The sequence below is a fragment of the Psammomys obesus genome, unplaced genomic scaffold, assembly GCF_907164565.1.
Source record: "Psammomys obesus unplaced genomic scaffold, mPsaObe1.curated_primary_1811, whole genome shotgun sequence".
Lineage (NCBI taxonomy): Eukaryota > Metazoa > Chordata > Mammalia > Rodentia > Muridae > Psammomys > Psammomys obesus.
Window position 1 is genome coordinate 10124262 of NW_026596109.1, and position 24346 is coordinate 10148607.

The 24346-nt window shown below is 43.7% G+C and overlaps 1 protein-coding gene across 1 annotated transcript in view; it reads left to right on the forward strand.

Annotated features, from left to right (window-relative positions):
- Ndc1 (NDC1 transmembrane nucleoporin) overlaps nucleotides 1-17531 on the forward strand; it is a 48720-nt gene extending 31189 nt beyond the window's left edge. Inside the window, exons 17-18 of the mRNA XM_055629074.1 lie at nucleotides 12186-12346; nucleotides 15106-17531. Of these exons, the coding sequence (XP_055485049.1) occupies nucleotides 12186-12346; nucleotides 15106-15169 (225 nt within the window). The 3' untranslated portion in view covers nucleotides 15170-17531. The remainder of the gene's footprint in view (nucleotides 1-12185; nucleotides 12347-15105) is intronic.
- Nucleotides 17532-24346: the final 6815 nt, after the last annotated feature.

The following is a 24346-nucleotide window of genomic DNA, read 5'->3' on the forward strand; positions in this document are numbered from 1 at the left end:
CCTGCAAAATTTCTGTATCTGCTACCCATACATCCTTTTACCCATGGTTTCAGGCTTTTCTTCAGGCCTTTAGCATTCCTGTCCCTGATTATCGTTCCAGCTTCTTGTCTGAGATCCCTCTTTCTGACAGTGAGCAGTGTGTTCTTCCCTCGAGCTACCTGCTTCAGAGCCACTAGAGATTATTCCGTTTTCCCTCAAGCGTGCCTGACTTTCCTACGTGACTCTGTTCTTTGTTTAGAATGTGCCTGTCTTTTTTCTGGCTCTGCTTTGTAATTCCCATGCCAACACTCAGCTAGTAGAATAGAGGCAGGGATCCACCTGGTCCCTTCTTTCTCGTAGCATTTGATTCGGTACCTGGCAAGTGACGGGTGCTTATTAAAATACTTGTTGGATGCCTGCTGGTCTGCTTGATTACTGGATAAGTGAGTGAAATCATCTCTTCCGGGTCCTGAATTGAGTGGCTACTCTGATGCAGCGGGCTGATGATAGTGCCTGCTTCTTTCCTTTGAGGAGGCAGAGATGTCTTAAGTTTATGTCTTAAGTCCTTATGTCTATGATCTTGACGGGACAGTTGCTCATAGGGAAGAGAGTAGCTTCTAAGTGTCTCAGTAATGCAAGGCAAGTTGTGTTGTATCAGCTTCTGACAGTTATTAAGGGCTGTTTGTGTGGCTCTATTTTGTTTTTTGCTTCTCAGTGTCAATAGCATCAGTCATTTAGTTGAGAATCATTAACAATGAGAAGAATAGGGAAGCTCTCACCCTTTAAGCTGTTCAGAGGGCAAGGAGTGGAGAGACGGGTGTCCAGAGGTGGTCCCTGCTGGTGGCCACACTGTTTGCTTCCGGGGAGAGCACACACCTTCCCACCGTCTGAATTAGTTGACATGTAACCTCACTGCTGTCCAGCTATTTCCCCAAGGTTTTCTTAATGCTGTTTTGGTTAGTTAAAATAGAAATTTCATGGCAGGCGCTGTGCCACATGTCTGTAATCCCAGCACTCTGGGAGGCAGAGGCAGGTGGTCTCTGTGAGTTCGAGGCCAGCCTGGTCAACAAAGTCAGTCCAGGGCAGCCAAGGTTACACAGAGAAACCCTGTCTCTAAAAAACAAAAACAAAACAAAAAACTGCTTAAAATAGGAATTTCATTTGAGAACATTACCGAATTCATAGTAGTTCATTTGTCATCAGTGGGTAGGGAGCAACTGCCACCTTGCTGAAATTCAGTTGTTGTCTTTAAAGAGATCCTTAGAGGTAAAAGTTATGGGCCAAGATGTTTGTTTTTCAAGACAAGGTTTCTCTGTGTAGCTTTGGCTGTCCTGGAATTCTCGCTGTAGACCAGGCTGGTCCTGAACTCACAGAGAGGTGCACCTGCTCTGCCTCCCAAGTGGCGCCAAAATCACCTAACTATTATTTTTTAATTGCAAAAATTTTAAGTTTTAGTAATATACAGGATGTAAAGTATACCATTAAACTTTATTTAGAGGCCTAACATGGTGGTGCACATTTTTAATCCTAGCATCCTGGAGGTGAGGTAGGTGGATCCATGAATTCAAGGGCAGCATGGTCTATAAAGCAAGTTTCAGGACAGCCACAACTACATAGTAAGATCCTGTTGCAGGATATTTGATCCCATTGCAGGATATTTCACCCAAATGGTGAACTGTAAAATCCTGTTTATTGTTGGTTGGTTGATCCCTAACACACACCTTTAATCCAAGCACTTTCTGTTTATTGTAAACAGGTGATTATGGCTCACCCAGCCATAGCACACATTTTTAATCTCTGTACCAGATCTGGTAAAGTTAACCCTAGGTCAAGAGGCAGAGCAAGAAACCAGCTGACAGGGATTAAAGAGTAGGAGGGACTTTGAGTTGAGGAGTATTTAAGACAGTGTGGAAAGAAGAAGAAGAAGAGGCTATTAGCTCAAGCTCTGGCTTTAGCTTAGGTTTTAGCTCCTCAGCTCCCGGGCTTTTTGGGTTTTGAGCTTGCTAAGCCTTTGGCTTTGGGTTTTTCTGGCCTTTTCCTCCTGGGCTGTCAGCTGAGCCAGTGAGTCTTTTGGGTTTTTTCCATCTGGACCTGAGCTGAGGAGGAAGGTCAGCTGGTTACTTTCTCTGAGCTAGCAGGTTTTCACCCCAGCATCTGGCTCCTGAGTCTTTAAGGTAAAACAGAACTGTTGGGATTTTAATCATCATTTATAACAAGACCCTGTCTTAATTTTTATTTATTTTTATTTTTTGTCAACTTTGGCCTAATGATGCAGCCATAAAATCTCAGTTCTTTGGGAGGATGAAATAGGAGAATTGCAGCTTCATTACTCACCTAGACTATAAAATGAGTTCAAGATTAGCCAGGGCAACTTAATGAGATCCGATGTGAAAAGAAGGGCTGAAGATTCAGTGGTGGAGCTCTTGCCTATAGTATGCCCAAAGGCAAAGCCCTGGGCTACATATCCCTGTGTGTGTCTGTGTGTCTGTGTCACTGGACAGTTGTGTGGCTTAGGGTTTAGTCATTCACTGTGGAACCATCAGCACCATCAATCTCTAGATCCTGTTCATCTGGAGAGCATGGTACATTAAAAGTTTCAGAAAGCCTTGTTTTAAAAAGACAGTGTCACCTCAGGAGATCAGCCCTGTTCTACTCATCATCTGCAAGTTAGATGAGATCTTGGAACATTAAAATGTATTCCATTCATCCAACAAATACTTAACTATCTAGGAGTTACCATGGAATGACAGACAGGACTCTTGTCCAATAGGGGCATGCAGGCTAGAACAGAGCTGCACCAAGAGTTGATTACTGTTCTAAGGGCTCAGTACATAGAAATGCAGGCTGATGACAGAACGTAACAGGGTTCTAAACTAAGGTTGGGGGATATGTTCCTGGATACTGGTTGCAGGAATGGGTTTTCTGTTACCATATGTTGGTCCCTGGGATTAAATTTAAGGATCAAAGCCAACAACCTTGATAGCAAATATCTTTACCCATTGAGCTGTTTTGCTGGCCAAACTAAGATGGTTTTAGGAGCCACCATGTGGTTGCTGGGAATTGAACACAGACCTCTGGAAGAGCAGCTAGTGCTCTTAACCTCTGAGCCATCTCTCTAGATCCCCTAAGATAGTTTTGGAAATGAGGGGTAGAAAGGGTTTTAGCCAATAGTTTCCTTGAAGATGAAAAGGTTAGAAGGAAGTAAAGGGGAGAAAGTATTCTTGGGGGCCAGAGCGTTAAGTTTGAAGGTGTGTTAGTTAATTTTCTCCAACAAACAGCGACTTAGGGGAGGGAGGGATTGTGTGGATTCAGAGGGACACACACAGTCCACTGTGGCAAATAAGGCAGGATGGTAGAAGCAGCCTTGTCCATGATACCAGCTGAAAAGCAGAGAAAGAATCCAGTGGCCATTTGTCAGTCACTTTGTCCTCCGTATTTAGTCTGAATATCACTAGATCCTTGGCGTGTACTACCACACTCAAGGCAAGCCATCCTGTGTCAGTTAAACCTCAGAAAACCGCCCTCACACACGCACTTACACACACACACACACACACACACACACACACACACAGAGAGAGAGAGAGAGAGAACTGTGTCGCCTAGGTGATTTTAATCCAATCAAGTTGACAGTGGAAATTTGCCTTCATAAACACCCAGAGAGTTTTCACCAGTATCCTGTAATCAGGGTGTATATATCATTTCCCTAAAATTTTATGTGGTCTGACCTAACTTGGGTGCAATACTCCAAAAGAAATGCTTTATAAAAATGTTTGTAGCAGTTTGGGAGTTAAAACAGGGCATGTTTTGCACGACTGAATTCTTTCTTGAAAGACTGCATATTGCTATGATTTATTCAATCAAGATCATACCCAGTAAATGGTTGAGTCAGAATTGGAAACCAGGCTTTCAGACCCCGAGTCCTAAGCAGTCCACACATTAAATTACTTCTTGAGGGCTTGGCAGAGGTGAGCATTTCTTCACTTCCTTTCTTTAAAGGGAGTAGCAGTCTGGCACAAGTGCCAGAGTGTCAGCTCTGGACAGATCTGGATTGGGATTTATTGGAAAAGATGTTTGCTGCATTTCTGTGCATTCAGGGTTCCATTAATTAGAAGCTACGTCGCCATGTTAGGTATTGTGAAATATACAAAAGGCTACCCTATAGAAGCAGTATATGTCAGTGTCCGCATCTGGGTGAGCTGACGAGCTCCTGCCTCTGAGGCGTGGAGCGTGAGGTGCATCAGTCTGGTCGTTTGACTCTTGAAAGTGGTTAGTAAATGTGTATTCTCATAGTGCTGTCACCATTCCTGTGTGGTGCGACAGAGCTCTCATATATAAAAACAGAAGTACTTCCACATTAAAAGAAACATTTTTCCCTAAGAGTTGTTTCTGTTTTAACATTTATTTATTGATTATGTATAAATGTTCTGTCTGCATGCATGCCAGAAGAGGACGCCAGATCTCATTATAGATGGTTGCTGGAAATTGAACTCAGGACCTCTGGAAGAGCAGCCAGTGCTATTAACCTCTGAGCCATCTCTCCAGCCCTCCCTAAGAGTTTTTGACAGTGCTATAAGATACAGCATTGCCCAGCTCCACATTCATATCCAGGCCTCACTGCTTTCTCAGTGACTAGAATAATTAGTTCTCCTTTCTGAGATCAGTGTCAAATCCATAGAGTGGAAATGCATGTCAGGTGTCACTTGTGAAATACTTGGTACTTAAAGGCTAACAGAGCTGGGGTTGGGGGAGATGGCTCAGTCAGGAGAGTGCTTCCCACACAAGATGAAGAGGTGAGCCTGAGCCTCAGCAGCTAGAGAAAAGCCAGTGTGTGCTTCATAGCCCCAGAGATGGTGATCTCTGGGACTCACTGGCCAGCCTGTCTGATGTGTGACCCCCTCCTGGTGAGAGGCCTGATCCCATAAAACAAGGTAGAGAGTGGTTGAGGAATGTCACCTGAGGTTGACACACACACACTCTCTCTCTCTCTCTCTCTCTCTCTCTCTCTCTCTCTCTCTCACTCACTCACACACACACACACTGTTTTCAATTTCGAGGTTTTTCAGATTTGAGAATATTTGGATAGACTTTGGTGGTTGAGAATCTCTAATCTGAAATATTCCTAAATCCATTTTAGAGCACTTAAATTTCAAAGCATTTTGGACTTGAAAATTTTAGATTGGGATATTCATAATTCTACACCTTACAGACTTATGAGGGTTAGCAGAAATAATTTAGCTCTAAGGGTCTAGAATGGTTTCTCTAGGTGTTGAGAGCATCTCTAGGTTCTGTTAATGGGAGCATAGCTTATCATGCGTGGCTACTTTAGCAGGTTGTTGTTTGAGATGATCCTTTAGAAGCACTTGCCTGTGTTGCTGGCACACAGTAATTGTCACTTATTTCAACCAAGTATTAAGAGTCCTTTCAACCACAGGCCATTTTGTCCCTGTGGAGGCATTTAGCAATGTCTAAAGACACTTCTGATTGTCTTTATCAAAAGCCAAGATACAGTTTAAAGTATATTTTCACAGTTTAAAGATAAATTGTAGAAATAGGAGTGGGCAGTTGATTTTATAATAGCAGGCTCTCAGTAGGCTTCCTTGGGCCCAGAGCGTAAGCAGTGTTACATTTTTCTCCAAGGGTATTTTGTCCATCCTTGTGTTGAGCTCATTCTTCATTTGAGATGCTTGCTAGTTATGTGAGGCCCTCCTCATGTTTCTGGTGGAGAGCTCGGACCAAATGCTTAAGTAGAGTGCTCCATGGATGCCTCGTGGAGGTACAGCCGTGGAGGTACAGCTGATGAGTATTTTAGTTCTCCTGACTGTGGATACCACATTGGGTATAGACCACAGGCGCCTGTGTTGAGCCTGTTTGTAAGCTACCTTCAAACTTGATCTTAGCTGATCCTCACCACATGCTTTCATTGACTAGATAAACTTAGCCACTTGAGCTTTTAGCTATGTGATATTTTAAGTCATTCATTCTAACTTAATAATTAAAAGAATGCATAACTGTTGGTAAAAGTAGAAATCTAGTTTGGCTTCTTGTAGGTAGAATACAAGTACCTCAAACCATATCATGTATTTTGAGAATTCAGATTAAACTGGAGAGATGGCTCAGCAGTTAAGAGCACTGAATGCTCTTGCTAGAGGACCCAGGTTCAATTCCCAGCACCCACATGGCAGCTCATAACTGTCTGTAACTCCAGTTTCAGAGGATCTGACACCTTCACACAGACATGCATGCAGGCAAAACAGCAATGCATGTAAAATAAAAATAAACAAATTCCCTGCAGCTGCAGTTACAGGCAGGTGTGGGTGCTGGGGTTTGAACCCAAGTTCCAGCCTTTAAAAACTCTTTCCATGTTCCACTTTAGACTCACACATAAACACACACAGCTCCTTAGAGTGTCGAGGTAGACCCCTGAGGAGGGAAAGGAGTATTTTCCCCTCGTGGAGTGGCTAAGCATGTTCAGTGGGTGGAGTGAGGAGACGAGGCCTATAAATAACCCATGTCAGCTCAGGTCAGGTTTTTCTGCCCAATGAGGGAAGTGCAGGTCAGTTTTTGCCCCCAGAGGAGCTATAAAAGGTTTTAGTTTTCAGCGGTTTTATTTTTTTTTTCCTTTGGTTTTGTTGGGTTTGTTTTTCTTTTTTCTTTCAGAACTGGTGATAAGGCAGGTAAAATAAGAAAAGACATGGTTTTAATTTCTCTGTAGATACTGATTGTTTACTGGAGCCCCTGAACCTGTGTCCCTTGTCCTGTGTTTCACATGGAATGTAGTGAGGACTGGGGAGGGTGGCTGGCTCATTAACCCTAGTGCATTTCTTTTTCGAACAGTTTAACTGTAAAGATTAATGTTTTGGTCTGGAGTAAACGCCTCCTGTAGAAGCTTTAGGTCCTGAATTTGGATGTCTAGATTCCAGGAGAAAAGCCCAGCATGGCTCATATGGTTGTAACCTCATCCTTGGTGGGGAGAGGGTGACACAGTAGATTCCTGAAGCACAGTGGCCGGCCAGCCAAACTGCTGAGCTTCACAGAGGCTTTGCCTCAGACCGATAGCAAGGTGGAGAGCAGCCTAGGGAAGATGTTGACCTTGGGACTCCAAGCAAGCACGCGCGCGCGCACACACACGCACGTACGCACGCGCATATACACACCTACACACTCATGTACATGCCACATACACACAAAGATTGGTGCTTTGGGGACTTTCTTTCTAATTTGGAGCCTATCAAAGAGCAATTACTTACAAAAAGTTCAATGAAATCATTCATTCTCTTGCACTTACCCATTAGATATGTTGGATCCTTACCAAGGGCAGTGCCCCCAGTGGTGGCGCACGCCTTTAACCCCAGCACTCAGGAGGCAGAGGAAGGTGAATCTATGAGTTCGAGGCCAGCCTGGTCTACAGAGTGAATTCCAGGAAGGCCAGGGTTACAGAGAAACCCTATCTCAAAAAAAGAAAACAAAACAAAGCCCTGAAAATCCAAGGGCAGGTCTATTGTGAGAGCATAGTGACTTGACATTTCTGGTGTTTTGAACAATTTGTTATTTCTCATCCTAAGGATTATTTCCTTATTAGCAATCATTTCCCCCATTTCTGGTAAAAGATTAATGAAGCAGAAGAATGTTAAAATCATGTGATGTTTTGTGCATTCAAGAAATACTATATAAGAGGTTTGGAAACAGATCTCTAGTTATTCATGAAGGGTTCATTGAGTATAGTTGGTAGATGAGATTTTAAAAATGTCTTACCTGTGTGTGCTGGTGGACACCTTTAATCTCATCACATGTGAGCCCGAGGCAGGCAGGGTTTCCAGAGCAAGTTCCAGCATGACACCCAGGATCACAGAGAAACCCTTTCTCAAACAAAAACAAACCCTCGAGTTTTTTTAGCCATGTATTTTTTTGAAGTGTGTGAGTGCTCTGCCTGCATGTATGTGAGCACCATGTGAGCTTATTGCCCATGTAGGCCAGAAGAGGGCAGTGATGTGCCTAGACCTGGGACGGGTGATTGTGAGCTGCTGTGTCGGTGCTGGGAATCAATCCTGGGTCCTTGCCAGGAACAGCAAGTGTTTTTAATTGCTGAGCCATCTCTCTAGCCTTGAATTCGGATTTTTTTTTTTTTTAAACAACTAAAATCTGCTGACAGTGGCAGAGGATATTACTACTGTGCTGCAGCATGACTTCGAGAAAGCGAACAAGCCCAGCGTCGGGCAGCAGTAGCTCGTCTCTGTGACCTCACACGTGCTGGCGCTCCTACGAGCGCAGTGCAGGTGTTACTAGTACAGATCAGTGTTGATCTGCCTCAGCCCAGGCATTTCACCGAGGCCAGTGTGAGATCGTTACTGAGGTGCTATGTTCTGCACGCTGTCTTTGGAAATCTCGCCAGTCTCACTGCTGGACCGCTTCAGTCAGTGCTGCCACGTTCAAGTGCTCAGCAGCGTTTTCTGACAGGTGGTTGAGTTCTGCCGCTTCGCTCTGGATTTTCATGATTGCGGTGACATTGATCTTGCAAGAATTGGAAATCGGGCATGGTGGCACAAGCCTGTAATTCTGCCACTTGGGCACCTGAGACAGGAGCAGTGCTGGTTGGAGGCCGGCTGGTAGTTCACATCGAGGTACAGACTAGCTTCAGAAACATAGACCTTTTCTCCAAAAACCAGATAGGTCTGGGGACAAGGTGCGGTGGGAGCTTGTGGTTTGCTCACATCCTGGGAGCTCATGTAAAGCTCAGCATGGTAGTGCATATCTGTGTTTGTTGTTTGTTTTTTGTTTTTTGTTTTTTTTAATTACTCTGTGTATATGGGTAGTTTGGCTGCATGTGTCTATACATCGTCCGTGTGCTTGGTGCCTGCGGAGGCCAGAAGAGGGCAGTAGCTCCTCTGGAATTGGAGTTACAGAGGTTGGGATGTTGGGAGTGGAACATGGGTCCTGGGAGAGCGGCTAGTGCTCTTAACTGCTGAGGCGTCTCTAGCCTCAGTGAACATCTTTAATCTCAGTGTACCTATAGCAAGAAGGGAGGCAGAGACAGGAAAATTCCTGGAAGGCCATTGGCCATCTAGCTTGGCATATGTAGTGACGAGCTTAAGATGGCAGGTCTGATGCAGCGGTCTGACCCCAAGGCTGTCCTCTGGCCTGCACAAGAGCAGCATGTCATATGTGTAATCACATGCATGATAGGCAGTTGGGGCAGAACAGTATTGTGTGCGCGCACATGCATGTGCGCATGCCTGTAGAGACCAGAAGGTACTCTCAGGTGCTACCCACTTAAGGCGGGTTCTTTGCTGCTGTGGCTGTGCAGTGAGCCCACGGAGTCCACTTGTCTTCCCAGTTACAAACGCGCCGTTATCCCTGGCTCTAGAACCTGTGTGTGTAGATATATGCGTGTGTATTTGTGTGCGTATATACGTATGTGTGTGTGCATGCGTAGTTTTAATTGGTCTGTGGATAGGAGTGTGCCTGTGCCACTTTCACAGTGTGTTGCCAGCCCCAACACAATGTCCACTTAAGGAGAAAGGGAAAGACGTGGTATTCTCAGCAGGAAGTCACTCAGCAGGAAGAACAGCATTTTCTAAGGTCATCATCTGCTTTGCAAAGACGCCACACGGCCGTTTCCTTCATCTTCTGTGGTATTTGTGGGCCACATTTAATTTTTAAGAGCATGGCAAGTAATGCAGCTGTTCAGGTAAGGAAAAGGCTGATGGCGAAGTGAATGTAGTCTTGTGTCGATCCCTTGGGTTTGTATTTGTAAACCTAACAGTGAAATTGTTTGTAATTACATTGAAAAGGAAATGTCTATGCTTTGTTCAACAAGATTCTGAAGTTTAAAAAATAATTGTATTTGTTTGTACAAACACAACAGCCAGAACTATTGATGAGTTTGAATGTATTAGGAATGTATCTTTGATTCTAAGTCAGTGTTTACAGTGAGATGTTTCAGATTTCACACGGTAGTTGTTGGGCTATTACGAGGTTATTTCCCAGTTCAGCTGCATCGCATCTTTCAACCTGAAAAATGTGAGCCAGGTGTGATAGCCCAGGCCTTTCATACCAGCAAACAGGAGGCACACGCAGGTGGATCTCTGAGTTCCAGGCCAGCCAGGATTGTATAGTAATTTATTTTTGTTTTTAGACTAAATCTGAAAAATGTTGGATAAAAATTGAGTTTGCTATCTTCATATTCTTCTGACTTACATTTGTATGAAGTTATTTTACATTATCATGTCATTCTTCGTCAGGGTTTCGTGGGCTACTGTATATGTCTCTGCGTGTGTGCATGCCTGCATATGTGATTCAAGAGTTGGAACCCAAGGGTTAATGAACTTTAGACTAGAAAAGTCACGAGGTCAGTGGATCTAGATAGTAAATCGTGACGGCTGTTTTCTTGGTATAACAGCATGAGTCAAGCGTGTGAGAAAAGTACAACGAGAATGACCTCTCCATTATGACTCGGTGTTACTTAATATTGCTCAAATGTTTCTCTGAACACCATCTCCCATACTGCCTAGAAGGTATTTCAACTATGTCCCAGTCTTAGGAAATGCTCTAGTAAGTGAGTGTTGCAAAAGAACAAATGATTGGACTTGGAGTTAACATGGCATACGTAACATATGCATCAAATTTTGTTCCTTTTCTAAAATTCTACTATGGTATGGTAAAAGAATTGTTAGAATACATAAATCTGTAAGCGGGGTTGCAATCAGTAACACACAGTTTGTGAGGCTGGAAAGCAGATGTTGGGTTGATAGGTTTAGCAGATTCCAGAGGCTGGTCCTAAGTTGAGAAAGGCTCTGGGTACCTTTACAGCCGAGGTTAGGCACACAAAGAAAGAAGGTCAGAGACCAGTAGGATCCTAGGTCCTCTGCTGCTAATTGTTCCTTTTTCACTCCATCCTAAGACCCATCTTCTAGAGGCTAGAATACAGGCCTGGACTGGGAGAGGCCTGGCAGTGTAGGGAGTGTGCACAAGATGAGTTCTGACCGCTGGGCCCAGCCCTTCTCACAGGGTGATCCAGGGACAAAGACTAAGTACCTTCCAGGAAGCCCGGCAGCTCTCAGGAGTTTCCACCCAGTCAGGAACCAGGCATCACCAGATTCCTGAGGTACGTCTCTAACATGGCTGACAGAGACTAAAAGAAGCAAAGGGAAGAAAGTATTAAAAAACAAAACAAATCCACAGAAATAGGGGATATTATATCCTTGAGCAAAAATACTGTGCTAAAATAAGAAAGAACAACAAGATGACACACAGGGCTTGAAATTCAAAACACGGTGTCTGGAATAATTTCACTCCTGGTGGTTGTATCTGTGGTGTGAATAAAGTGTGTGTGATGTGTTCTCCTCACTGAACAGTGTCTCACTATAGTAGGTTAATATCTTTCATCTTTACTTTTCGCTTCTCTTACTGCAATGACTGTGTTATTTTTAAATTATATTATTTGCCTGTGGCCTTTCACGAACCTCCAAGCTTTCATTTCCTGACTGTATCAACTGCAAATAAATCTCCTGTCCCATCTATCGCTGCTTGCTGGCACCTATCCTGTAGGTGAAACCTAATTTAGAATTAAGAAGAAAGTGAAAAATAGTTTAGTAATGGCTTTCTGTATTAAAAGTTAATGTTTTGGTCCTTTTTGCTGAGATTGGGATAAAACAGTGATAAACAGAATGTGGGGTCTTGGGGCTTTGCTGGGTCCTGGAAAACTTGGGTGTCTTTAAACAGCTGTTTGCAAAGTGTTGTGACTGATTCATTAAAGAACACACATGACTTTGTAGATGTGCACATTAGCTATAGTAAAATTTTCATTTCTTAGACTGACTTGACTTTTTTTTTTTTCAAGACAGGCTTTCTCTGTGTAGCCTTGGCTGTCCTGAAACTCACTCTGTGGACCAGGCTGGCCTCAAACTCAGAACTGAGAGATCCACATGCCTCTGCCTCCAGAGCGCTGGGATTAAAGGCGTGCACCACCACTGCCTGCTTTTTTTTTTTTTACATTTATTATTTTGTGGGCATGTGTTGAGCATGTGGTCAGAGGACATCCTTAGGAGTCGGTTCTCTCATGTGGAGTCTGAGCATTGAACTCCCATGGACTTAGTTCATGTGGCTTTGCAGCAAGTGCCTTACCCAGTGAGATGTGTCAGGCTTTCTTGTCCACCCTGGCTTTCGTGATGATCTGAACTAATGTGTTTTCTTTCTTCCTGGTCTAGGCTGTCGACAAGTACTTCAAGCTGCCTCATGCTTCTAGTAAACCACCCCGAATTTCAGGAAGCCTTGTGGACACATCCTACAAAACATTACGATTTGCCTTCAGGGCCTCACTGAAAACCGCTATCTACCGCATAGCTACCACGTTTGGCGACCATCTGAAGTAAGTTTACCCAGCTGATCCACACTGATGCCTACTCTCAGGAGTTCTCTGAGACTGGGCACAAGACACTTGTGTGTTGAAAGTTTTCTTCTAGGTCCTTGATGGTTGTCTAGGATTAAGAGCTTACGTACAGAGTTGGTGTTTATACTTAAAATTTTTGTTATGACTATCTTTAGGGATTTTTTTCAAGTGACAGAAAAGCAGCAAATGTGTGTGTAATATATATATATATTTTTTTAAGTTAAAAAAATCCCAAATGCCTTTCCAGAAAAGCATATTAAAAATAAGTCTCTTGTTACATTTTGGTCAGAAAACTAAGACTTGGGTACTTGGGTGAGCAGAATCTTCCATAAATGAGGCTGCGGTGCTTTGTGAATCATGCTGGAAAAACACCGGCACATCACAACACCTTCAGAAACTGAACCAGAGAGAAACCACAAATGCCAGGCCTGTTTATATTTAGTTTCATTGATGTTTACTGCTTTGCTCTCATGAAATGCTCTAGCTGGACAGGATGAAGGATGCTGGTTTCCTAACTAAGCTATGTTTATTGTAATTAGAAATGAGTTCTAGAAGGCATGGGAGATTGTTGTGCGTTTTTGTGTCCAGTCAGTAAACAGAATACTGTATACTGCCTGCTTTGTTTACTTGTACTCCCACAGCTCAAGGCAGCAGCAACAGCAAATATTCCTGGCACGCTTTGGTTCTGTGTGAGAATACAAAAGACCTGTAAATGATCCTGTATCATTGAGACATTTATTTAATTGTTTAAAAGCTAAAAGCAAAAGTTATGTATTAATGTCTAGACCCGTGCTGTCCACTATGATGGCCATGGATTGTAGCTTTTTGTTTCTTTTTCTCAAGAATTTTGTGAGGAGCAGAGGTTGGTTATACTAATTACATAGGCGTGTCAGAGGAGGCACAGAACAGTTAAATCTTGTCTGAAAGCACGTTTGCATAGAATGTGAATCTGAAAGGAGGCCTTGTTGTTTTTAAAAATCTTTCCACTTTCCGTTCCCAGCACTAGGCTGCCTCTGGCTTACAGGATGTGCTCCAACCGTACTCTTCCATGATAGAGAGAAGTAGGTGTGACAGAGCAAAAACAGAGCATGATGGAGCGGAGAAAAAGGATTTCTTAGCTAGGAAAGGTTGGAAGATGGCTAACTGAAGTTCTGCCTTTCTCCTTCCGCTGAGCAAAGCCGTACTCTATGTAGCTGGCACCAGCGGGCAGGCAGGACAGAGTGGTACAGTAGCAGGAAGTCCTAGCTCTGGAGTTGCTCAAACACGTGGCTATAGGATTGCCTGTCTGGGTTGTGAGGAAGTTACTGAAGTAGCTCGGCCTAGGCTGGACCTCACAGGTCTTCAGTTACAGAGCCAGGATTCAGACCAGATCTTGCTAATTCTGGTTCTAGCTGTTGTCTCTGCCATGCGGCCCGACCTCTGAACTGTAGGTGGTATTTAGGCCCCCACTTGGCTTTGGTGGGCGTTGACAGAGAAGAAAATGTGATCCTCATATTCGTACAGCCCAGCACCCATTGTGTGTTCTGACTATAACGTTTGATTGTTCACCCAGAGCTCCCACCTGGAGAACCAGGCACAGGGGAGGTCAACTCTTCGGGATTTTGAGACGTGGTTTCTCTGTGTAGTCCTGGCTGTCCTGGAACTTGCTGTGTAGTGCAGGCCGGTCTTGAACTCAGAGATCCTCCTGCCTCTGCTTCCTGAATGCAGGGATTACAGATGTGTGCCACCAGTGTGCTCCACTGGCTCATAATTAGGGAAATTTGCTTTATTTCCAACCTATAACATTAAAATGCAGATCTTTGAGCTGAGGGCAATCTCCTCTCTTGCCTCTCTTGCTAGTGGAGGGGCGAGTTACAGGGCAAGGTGGTGGTTAGTTAGTGACAGTGACCTGGTGAGCACCTCTCCAGGTGTCATCTTTCACAGTAACATGCCTCCAGTGGTTTCTTCATGGTATCAGGAAGCAGAGGTGATCGGAGGCATTATGGGCTAATCTGTAGGAAAGGCATTAGAACAAGACTTGTGGTACTGACAGGGTATCTTCAGCTGTCTGAAAGTTTATCATTCAGACGATTCTATTACTAATTAAGAACTAGAAAAACAGCATTTTTATTGTATTCAGTTTTTATCCAAAAGCTACGAAGAACTTATGTACTAGTTGTAGGATGTGTTTGCCTGCCTTCTGTCAAGGTAATGTGCTTTTGTGATGGAGAGCTGAGGGAACATGGAATCCCCATCCATAACAGTGTATGTTCAAAGGGAGAAATAAATCCAAGCCACCAAGCTGTTACCTTTGAAAACGATTAATGGAATCTATTGTGTTTTAAGCAAACATTTTAGTTTAAAGGATTTTATATTAAAGGCAATTCAAATACTCCACAATTCAAAGATAATGTTCAAATCTGGTTTGAATAAAATAATAAAATCCAGAGAATCTACTGCAGGGCCTGGAACTCTGCACAGCAGGTTCCAGAGTAGAGCAGGTTAGAGTGATGCCTGCACTTGTCAGTCTGAATTTGCTCTGGTCTTTGAGAAGGTAGAAACATGCCATTGCCCAATGCAAGCCCATGCCGCCATTAGATTAAAAAGGGGTTTCATCCAGTTTTTTCAGAAGTACTAAATAAGTGAAGATTTCTATTCATTTTTAATTGTTTTGAAAAATATTGACTTTGTGCTCTGTGGTTCACTTAATATGCTTAATGTGAAATAAAGCTTATGCTTTGCATTTATGTTTCATTTAGTGCTGTGCAAGCATCTGCAGAACATCAGAAAAGACTTCAACAGTTCTTGGAGTTCAAAGAATAGTTAAGTAATATAAACTGTGTTCATTACCCTGCTGATACAACTACAGATGGGACAGTAAATGTTCAGCATTCTTGGATCAGAAGAAAATGGACTAATTAGATGCTTCCTTTGTCGTGGTGCCTGCTTTGAAAACTATACTTTAATGGGAGAAATCATGGAAAGAAATTCTCAGCAGAATAACCGAAAACTGCCTTTTCTGTACCGAATGCTTTTTGTGTGTGTGGGATAATAAAATCTTTATTCACCTTCACAGGAGCATCTGTGGCAGCCAAACTGTCTCTTGCTCATATAACTTGACAATAATCACTCACAATTTTTTTTTTTAGAATTTACTTTTGAAAAGAGTGGAGCCAGCTCCAAAGTTAAAGTAGGGTGACTTGATACACAATCTTTCTTAATCTCTCTAAGAGGATAGCTCTTTGTAAACTCAAAATATATAAACTTAAGATTAGTTTGTTTACTAAAGGATAAAAATGGTAACAGCGGAGAAATATTCACAGTAAAAATATTGTCTACAGGACATATTTTGTTAATCTGTTAGGTTGTGTTTTTGTTTCCAGGGACAAATTAAATTTGCATGATTGTCCAAAAAGAATCTCGATTTACAGATGCTAACTCTATATAAAGGAATGTGGAAAAATTGAGGTTTTAAGTTACACAATTAAACATTCACATTTGGCTTTTGAAAAATAATTGAGCAACATCTATGGATTCATTTTGTATCATGCTAGTAAGCGATGAGAATGTGGGCATTTCCTAGCCAGTTTTGCTTTCTTTTTTGAAACATTAAGCAGTTGGCAGAGGTTTCCAGATGAGGGGAAAGGTTTTGTAAGAGGACCCGGGAGCTTCCCATTCCCCTACTGTCTGTCTTTACCAGATCAAATTATGCTGTGAGTCCAGTCCATCTTCACACAGGGAGCAGCCTCTGCTGCGTTAGCTGGCTAATTAAAATATAATAGGACAATCTTTAGAGCCAGAAACACAGTCATCAAACAGCAAGCGAAGCCAGGATGTCAGAAGCGTCACTGTGCTCAGGAGCATGTACGCCCAAATGTGCCTGCGGTCACTTTATGACTTATTAGGTCATTTCTTGGGAGATGAAACATTGGAAGTCCTGCTGGCAGATAGTCATTAGGCAAGCTTTGGCCCAAATCCTCCTTCATAAATCCTTTTCTGTTATCTTTTCCCTCTAGGGTCCCCCAAAATTTCCTTTAAAGTCGCACAGTATCGTATATGGATGTTAACTATGGTGTGGATGCCTAGACTTTGGCATCGTTGACATGTTATACCTTTACGGTCGTATATGTTAGCTGCAGACACCAGTGCCCCTCCACCCAGCACGTGGCAAGTTATAAATGAATCCTGCTAGCCGTAATTAAAAGTGACTCGACGGCAGAGTCCCTCACCTCACCGGCTAAGCTTCAGGGCTTTAAGTCCCCACTCTACCTCGTGTGTGAGGAGGACCTCATCTTTTTTCTTCCTTTCTTTCTTTCAGTGTGAAAGTTGGGTTTCCAGTATTTAGTTTCTTACAGATGACCAGAGAAGCACGGCTAGATAACGGAGAATGCTTGTACTCCATGAGTTAAAGCCATAAGCTTTGTGTATTCCCTGGCTGCCTCTGACTGAAGTACTTCAGAAGACAGACCCTTAATCTTGTGTCTCCATAAAGAACTGTGTTTTGTGTGTGTAACTCACAGCAGAGGCAATCCTTTCAACTAGGTCTCAGTCCAATGAAATGTCTGCTTTGCTTTAGGTTCTTGCTGTCCCCACGCCCTCTGTGTGAACGTGTATTTGATAGCAGTATGGATATTTCTGGAGGTGCTGTGTATGAGGTCCAGACCACACCATGTCTGCCCGGTGGGGAGCAGGACACTGCCCATTCCCTCAGATTTGTATGGATCTGGGAAGGTGAGGGGTCATTATTTTTCTGTTGGTGGTCAAGGGCATTCTTAAAAGGCACCCTTCCTTCTGCACACAAGGAGGACTAGCGGGGGGGCCCACAGGAGAGAAACATTTCCTTGGGTGAAGTTGCATCCTGCCGACAAACCTGCTGATGTGATGGCCTGAAAATGAGTGCTTGAAAGCCTTTCTCTGGCTGTCAGTACAAAACACTGTCAGTGTCTATGTGTGTGTGTCTAATGGGGCATACAAAGCCACAGAGCTGCTTTTGCAGAGTAGTGGGAAACTTCGAGAATAAACCTTCTCCTGGTGAGTAGACATGAGAAGTCACACTGGGTCCCTGTGCTGGGTTTCCTCCTGGGCGCTTTGTGTGTCTTCCTGTTAATATTTATGGCAATCTGTTTATATCCTTATGTATGATACTGAATTGGTAGAAAAATAAAGTGATAATTCTTAACTGAGACTGTTCATTGAACTCTGAATCTCTGTGTATTTCCTTAACCACTGCCATTTAGCCTCATAATTGTTGCTGCTAAAACTTGTACAGGATTAACTTTTGAATAACCAGCTTTTTCCCTTAAACAGACTGATTTGGTGGGTGATTCTGTGTTTAGTAGTAATTTCAAAGAGCCTCAATTCTGAAAGTCTCTCTATCTCTCTTGGCTCTTTACTCCAAAACTAAACAAAGAGTGCAGGTGCTGAAAGCCGTCTCTTAACAGAGGTTTCTTGCCAAAATCGTATTTCTAAACAGATCATATTCCCCCAGCCAACAGTTCTGTCAACTTTACTTAAATTAGTTTGAACTTCACCTTTAGGTATTAAGGCTGACTGTTGCTCTCCCAAACCCTAGTCATCTTTAAAATCAAATCACTTAATACATTCATCAGTCACCAACCCCACTATTTTTAGCAGATTGTTCACTGCCATTCTAATTTTTATGACTGTTTTAGCCTAATTAGTTTGAAGGCAGCGCTTTCTGTGTGGCCTCAAGCCCATGGTAATCTTCCTGCTTTAGGCCCCGGAGTGCTAGGTTCTATACCATTCCTGACTTCTGCTCACTGTTTAAAACTAAGCTGATGTTATAGAAGGGTGCCACCATGCCCAGCGAGAATTTGCCATCACAGCAGTGAGGAGGCTGTTCCATCACCATTTCCTGATGTTTGCTTCCTTTACCTGACTTTTACCTTTTGCAAGCTTTCTATCCTTTCTTTAAAAAATTAAATTTAGCCGACCACGGTGGCTCATACCTTTAATCCAAGCATTCGGGAGGCAGAGGCAGGTGGATCTTTCTGAGTTTGAAGGTAGCCTGATCTACAAAGAAAGTTCCAGGACAGCCAAGGCTACACAGAAACCCTGTCTTGGAAAACCGAATAAATTGCATGTGTGTTTCTGTGTGAGTATAAAACCCTGTCTTGAAAAACAAAAGTAACAAATTTATTTGTGTTAGTTTGAGTATATGTGATGAACAAATTTATTTGTTAGTTTGAGTATATATGATGTGAGTGCAGGTGCCAGTGGAGGCCAGAAGAGGGCGCTGGAATTACAGTGGCTGTGAGCTGTTTAATGAAGGTGCTGGGAACTGAACTCCCCATCTCTGAAAGAGCAACAAGCTGCTGAACCATCTCTGTAACCCCTAAGCTTCCCAGTCCCAGCTCTTTAGAGTGAGCTTATTTAATGTTCCCATATATCTCCATGTATTTCTGCATGATCCCTCACTCTGCCCCCACACAATGAGTGTTTTGTCATTCTCGTTTTGGGCCTCATTGGCATTAAATCAAGCTGAGCACAGCCTCCCCTTGAACACTGAGCTCTCCTCTACCATGATTTCAGTCACCAGCCTTAGTAAGCTTTTGTCGGCCATCCTGAAATGCAGGGATGGGTCGTTTGGATTGTCTTTGTCAGCTGCAGCTTCCTGGGGCATCCTTAGCTGTCCTGGTGCCAGCCCTATGCACTGTGAGGCGAACAGCTGTGTCTCTGCTGCTTGCTGTTGGGTTCTTGTGTCCTATCTGGCCTGTGCCCACAGCTTTTCCTGGATACTGGTGAGTATCCTCATGAGTGATCCCCTCGGTAGATCCCTTGGGTTGTTACGGGCAGAGATGGCTTCTTTCAATGTTGAAGTCATGTTGACTCTTGATTGGCTTGTTCTTTTGTCTCTAAGTGTATTGGTGATAGTCTGTTGGTTCCTTCCTCACAGTAGCATCGCTCTTAGTTACAGGACAGTTTCCACCCCATATTAGCATAAACTTGGAGAGGAAAGTTGATTTCAAGCCACAGAAAGTGTCAGCCCAAGTATAGATGGAATCCAGGCCCCTGAAGAACTCAAACACTGTCAGTATCTCAGCGGTTCTCTGCTTGCGTCTTGTGTCCCGCTGACTGGCTTTCAGCTGCGCTGTAGCTCCTGAGCGTACGTGGAATGGAAACTGAGCAGCTGTTCCCGAATGCCAGCTAAATTCCTGACGGCAGGAAATTGGTCCAAGTAGATCAAGTGTCCAGATATGCTGGAGGGGAGGTCATAGGTCACGTGGTGTTAGAGTGGCTCCTGAGAGGCCTACCTTTACTGACAAAAGAAGGCCGAGACAGTTCCCAGAGACCCGGGAGACAAAATCTGGGCCTTCAAAAGAAAGGATGACATGGAAGACTAGTTGTTGAGTTAAAACGATGTCTACAGTACCTCCAGGTCTGAGCAGAGGCTGTTAGGAATCCTCCGGAGGAAAGCCATATCCTAGGATCCCGAGACCCTCTGGCAACAGTGTGAACCCACCGCTCACCATTCATAGCAGCCGGGCACCGGAAGACAACTTGAGTGAGGACCAACAAAAGCAGCAGACAATCCATAGATGTGCAGGGTTCCCAGCAGAGCTGTCAGGCATACTAAAGTAATTAAGATTCCTCAGCGAAATTATAATTCAGTAGTGAACTGGAAACCACGTAGATACACACAATTCACAGCATTCATTTTTTTGTTTAGACAAAGATGATTTGAAAAAGCCACAAAAAATTCTAGAACAGCAAATTAATCCTGAAGGGAGTTTACTAACTTAGAATTTCATATTCAGCTTCGGTTTTGTTTGTTTGTTTGCTTGTTTGAGACAAACAGCTCAGAATGACCTACAACTTCTTGTCTGCCTGTCCCCACCTCCCCCCACTGGGATTGCAGGCATCTGACATCATGGCGGGTTTGTGCTTTGCTAGGATTGACCCCGTGTGTGCTAGGTATTTAGCTCCAACTGAGCTACATCTCCAGGGCCCAGACCCAGCATTTATCTTCAAACACGCTGGGGTAAATAATAACATTTCAGGCAAAAACTGAAAGTCTTACATGAAAGGAACTTCTCTATGAAGCCGTTCCCCCTCCAACCCTCAACCGGGAAAACAGAGATGGTGAAGGAAGCAAGAGAAGAAAATAGGCGTGACTATTGGCTCATAAAATAATGTCTTGTGGGGTTTTAGTATGTAGAGGATTAGCACGCACATCCAGGGACAGGTAAGTCAGCATTTGGAAGTGAGAATGCTCTCAGGTCTTTGCATTGACTGGTAAATGAGAAAGAGCAGTGAGCGGTGTAGCTGGTCGCTGTGTAGGTCAGGCTGCTCTCAGCTTCTAAGCGCCGCGACCCTCAGCCTCTGCTACCATGCCCAGTGTGGAAGGTTTGGAGACCTTGAAAGAGGTGCACTTGGTTCAAGGATAGCCGCTACAAGAATTAAGAGAGAAAGAATGAAGTTAAAAGAGTTTAAAGCCAGGGATAGTGGTGCATGCTTTTTTTGTCCCAGCACTCAGGAAGCAGAGGCAGACAGATCTCTGAGCTTGAAGCCAGCCTGACCTACAGAATTCCCATCCAGGGCTTCAGAGAAATCCTGTCTTGAAAAACAAAACAAACACTTAAAATAAGACCAAAATTACATTAAATATAAGTGGACTAAAAGTTCCAATTCCCAGCACTTAGGAGGCAGAGGCAGGTGGATCTCAAGTTCAAGGCCAGTCTGAGTTCCAGGATAGTTGGCTATACAGAATAATCCTGTCTCAAAAAAAATAAAAAAAAAAAAAAAAAAAGGCAAGAGCCACCCTTACACAACTTAAAAATCTGTTTGCTGTTAATGAAAAGACACGTGAAAGTATAAGGCTTGATATGTTGGAAATAAAAGACAAGGAAAAGATAAAAATGAGAGCATTTATAAAGCCAAGTAGTCCATATTTTGACAAAGTATACCTAAAGGAAAAAAAAAAAAACAAAACCAAAAAACAGAAAATTTTCAATAAATAAGAAAAGTGCTTCAAAAAAAGATTCAGTTCCTTACAAAGACCTTAATATACCCACTAACAGCCTCAAAGTAAAACACATTAGCAACGCTGACCTGGTCTTTAAGGCACCTGGTTCTCGAAGTGGCTCAAGGGAAGGTAGTGTTCAGCATTGGCCTTAGGGAGTGGAGCTTTGAATACCATGAACTGCACTTAGCCATCAGAGAAGGGCTGCTGTGTGGAGAGAGTAAAACTCAGAGTCGCTGGAAAGAGTGAAAAAGATGACAAGATCTCTCCTAACCCTGAACAGGACTTTTCAGTTCTACCAACTGGTATGTGCCAAAGGAAATTAAAGGGCCGTACTCTCCGAAAGCCATCGCTACAAGATGCTTATGGCACTTTCCCTAATAGTCTCAAATGCAGGGTTGAGGTGGGCAGCCCTGGCTGGCCTGGAACTTGCTGTGTCAAGCAGCCGGGCTGGCTTTGAACTCACAGAGTTCAGGAGGCCTCTGCCTCCTGAGTGCTGGGATCAAAGTTGCACCAGCCCTTGTTTCTTAAAGACACGATTTCCCTCTGTAGTTGAGGCTGGCTTAAGACATTGCTATTCTGGAGTTCCAGGTGTGCCGCGTCATGTCAACTAATTTTTCAGTGCCAAGAGTCATCCAAAGAGCAAACTGCAGCGGTGTAAAAGCATCTAGACAAAGGAACACACGCCAGGCTTTTACGCGCATTTCAAGAAAAGGTAAAAGTTAATGGTAACAGAAGTCAGCATGGTGCTAGGGGAGGGCTTTGTGTACTGACTTGGAAAGGAATGAGGCAAACATCTGAAGTTCTGGAATGTCTTAATTTGGGTCATGTGAGTATATATACCTCATTGAACTGAGGATGTAAGATTTGTATACTTGAATGTACTCAGTGCCTCAGAGGGGGAAAATACATGGAGCCTAACAAAACTATAAGGAAAAAGGGACAAATCAGCAATTTTATATTTTCTGGTTTTAGATAGGACAAGATGTCAGAAATCATGGATGTAGAATATATGAATGGTGTGATTGGCAAATGACTAATATACACACAAGGAACGCTCACTGCGCCTGCCTCCAGAGGAACAACCATTCGTGGCGAGATATTTATATAGACTGTTTACATCTGGCCAGATGGTGGTTCATAGAGCAAGTCTCAACCAACTTCTGAGGATTAAAATTACTTTTTTAATGTTTCACCAAGCATGGCAGCACGCGCCTTTAACCCCAGCACTTGGGAGGCAGAGGCAGGAATATCTTTTCAACTTTGAGGCCAGCCTGGTCTACAGAGTGAGTTTCATAACAGCCAGGGTTACCCAGAGAAACCATATCTCAACAAACAAACAAACAAACAAACAAATAGAAGTATGTCTCAGGCAGGCAATCAAGGGAGATCCAAATGATAGAGCATTCCATATGTGTTGAAATTAAGAGACACACTTTGAAATCACCCACAGAAGAAGAACTGCAGAAATACCCAAGAAGAAAAATACAGGTGGAGATTAGAAAAATATTTTTCAGTGAGTGATTTTGGTGGAACTTGTGAGACTTCCTTAAGTGCAGATATAAAGGGGCTGGACATGAATGGGTTAAACATGACTTAAAAAAAAAAAAAAAAAAAAAAAAAAAAACCTTGAGTTAATGTGCTCACCCGCAGCCTACCACTGTTTTCCGCGCCCATGCGTGGCACTATGTGATCATCGGGTTTCTCTTTCCAGGGGTCTGTGAGTTCCTCGGGTTCAGGAAGCGTGTCTTAGTCATATCCCCAGTGCCTACTAAAGGGCCTTGCACATGGCTGATCTTTGTTCGGACTCACTGTGTTAGGGGTGTCGTTAACCCGGGGTCCCAGACTCGGTGTTTATGAACCTGAACACATGATGACAACGAGGTGAGTGAGGCTGCCTGGCCGGAGGCCGCAGCTAGCTGCCACGAGGGGCCCAGTCGGCTTCGCTGTTGGCGTGCGGGAAGGCAGGAGGCTGAATGATGATACGAAGTCCACAGTTGCAGTTAACAAACAGAAAGTAAAATACGGTGGATGCCGACCCGTAGGACACATCGCCGTGACACCCATTTACTCCTGTTTGACCTCACAACTTGGGAGATGGCCGTGTGCGTTATTTGTAACTGTCTCAGCCAACAGACTCTGCCTGAAGAAGAGGTCCTGGCTGCCGCCTCGCAGGGTTCCTGGGCCCTGTGTGGAAGGGGGTGGCGAGGCATTGTGAAGCCTCCTTTGTAGCTAGCGAGCTGTTCGCTCCGGCTGAGGCCAACATGTGTCCCAGGGATTCTCCCTTCCTTTTGTTGCAACGTTCCTAATGATGCATTCTGACTTTTTCACTCTGTTTTCTACACGTTTGTCACCACTTCTGCGTTTGGATCTTCACGCTGGAAAATCTGAGGCTTACATGGAAGATTGATTTTTAATGCCCCTTGTGTTGTTTTTCTGCTATAACATTTGCATGCAATTATGTTATTTTAAAAATAGGAGGCTGTGGAGTTTGAAGAAAAAAAAAAAGAAAAGAATCTTCCACCCGGATGAGCAAATGGAAAGGCTGGCCTTTAATTTTGTTAACATCCCAATTACATCGTGGTAACCCTTGTGAAGATTTCTGTCCCTTGTACGGCAACACCTGGTGTCTGTTGCCGCGACAGGGACTGGATCGCAGGCTCAACCCTCGCCGGATGGTGGGAAGGGGTGATGGGAGACGCGTGCTTCTGTGGGCCAGCAGAGGTCGCTATTTCAGAGTTGTTAGAGGGGAAATTTTCCACCGTCCACACGCCTCTTTTGTTTGCAGGAGTGAGAAGCTTTTAATTCGTTCTTGTTCCCCCCCCCCCCCATTTCCAAGTACTTTGCAAAGTGAGTTATTTATATATATCGTGGTACAAAGTGGGGATGGCTTCAGAAGCCTTCTCTAGACACCGCCTTTGAGATAGGGCATCTCTTTAGCCTGGAGCTCACCCATTCCACTAGGCTAGGCGCTCTCCGGGGAGGCTCTTGTCTCGGCCTCCTCCGCACGAGGATGG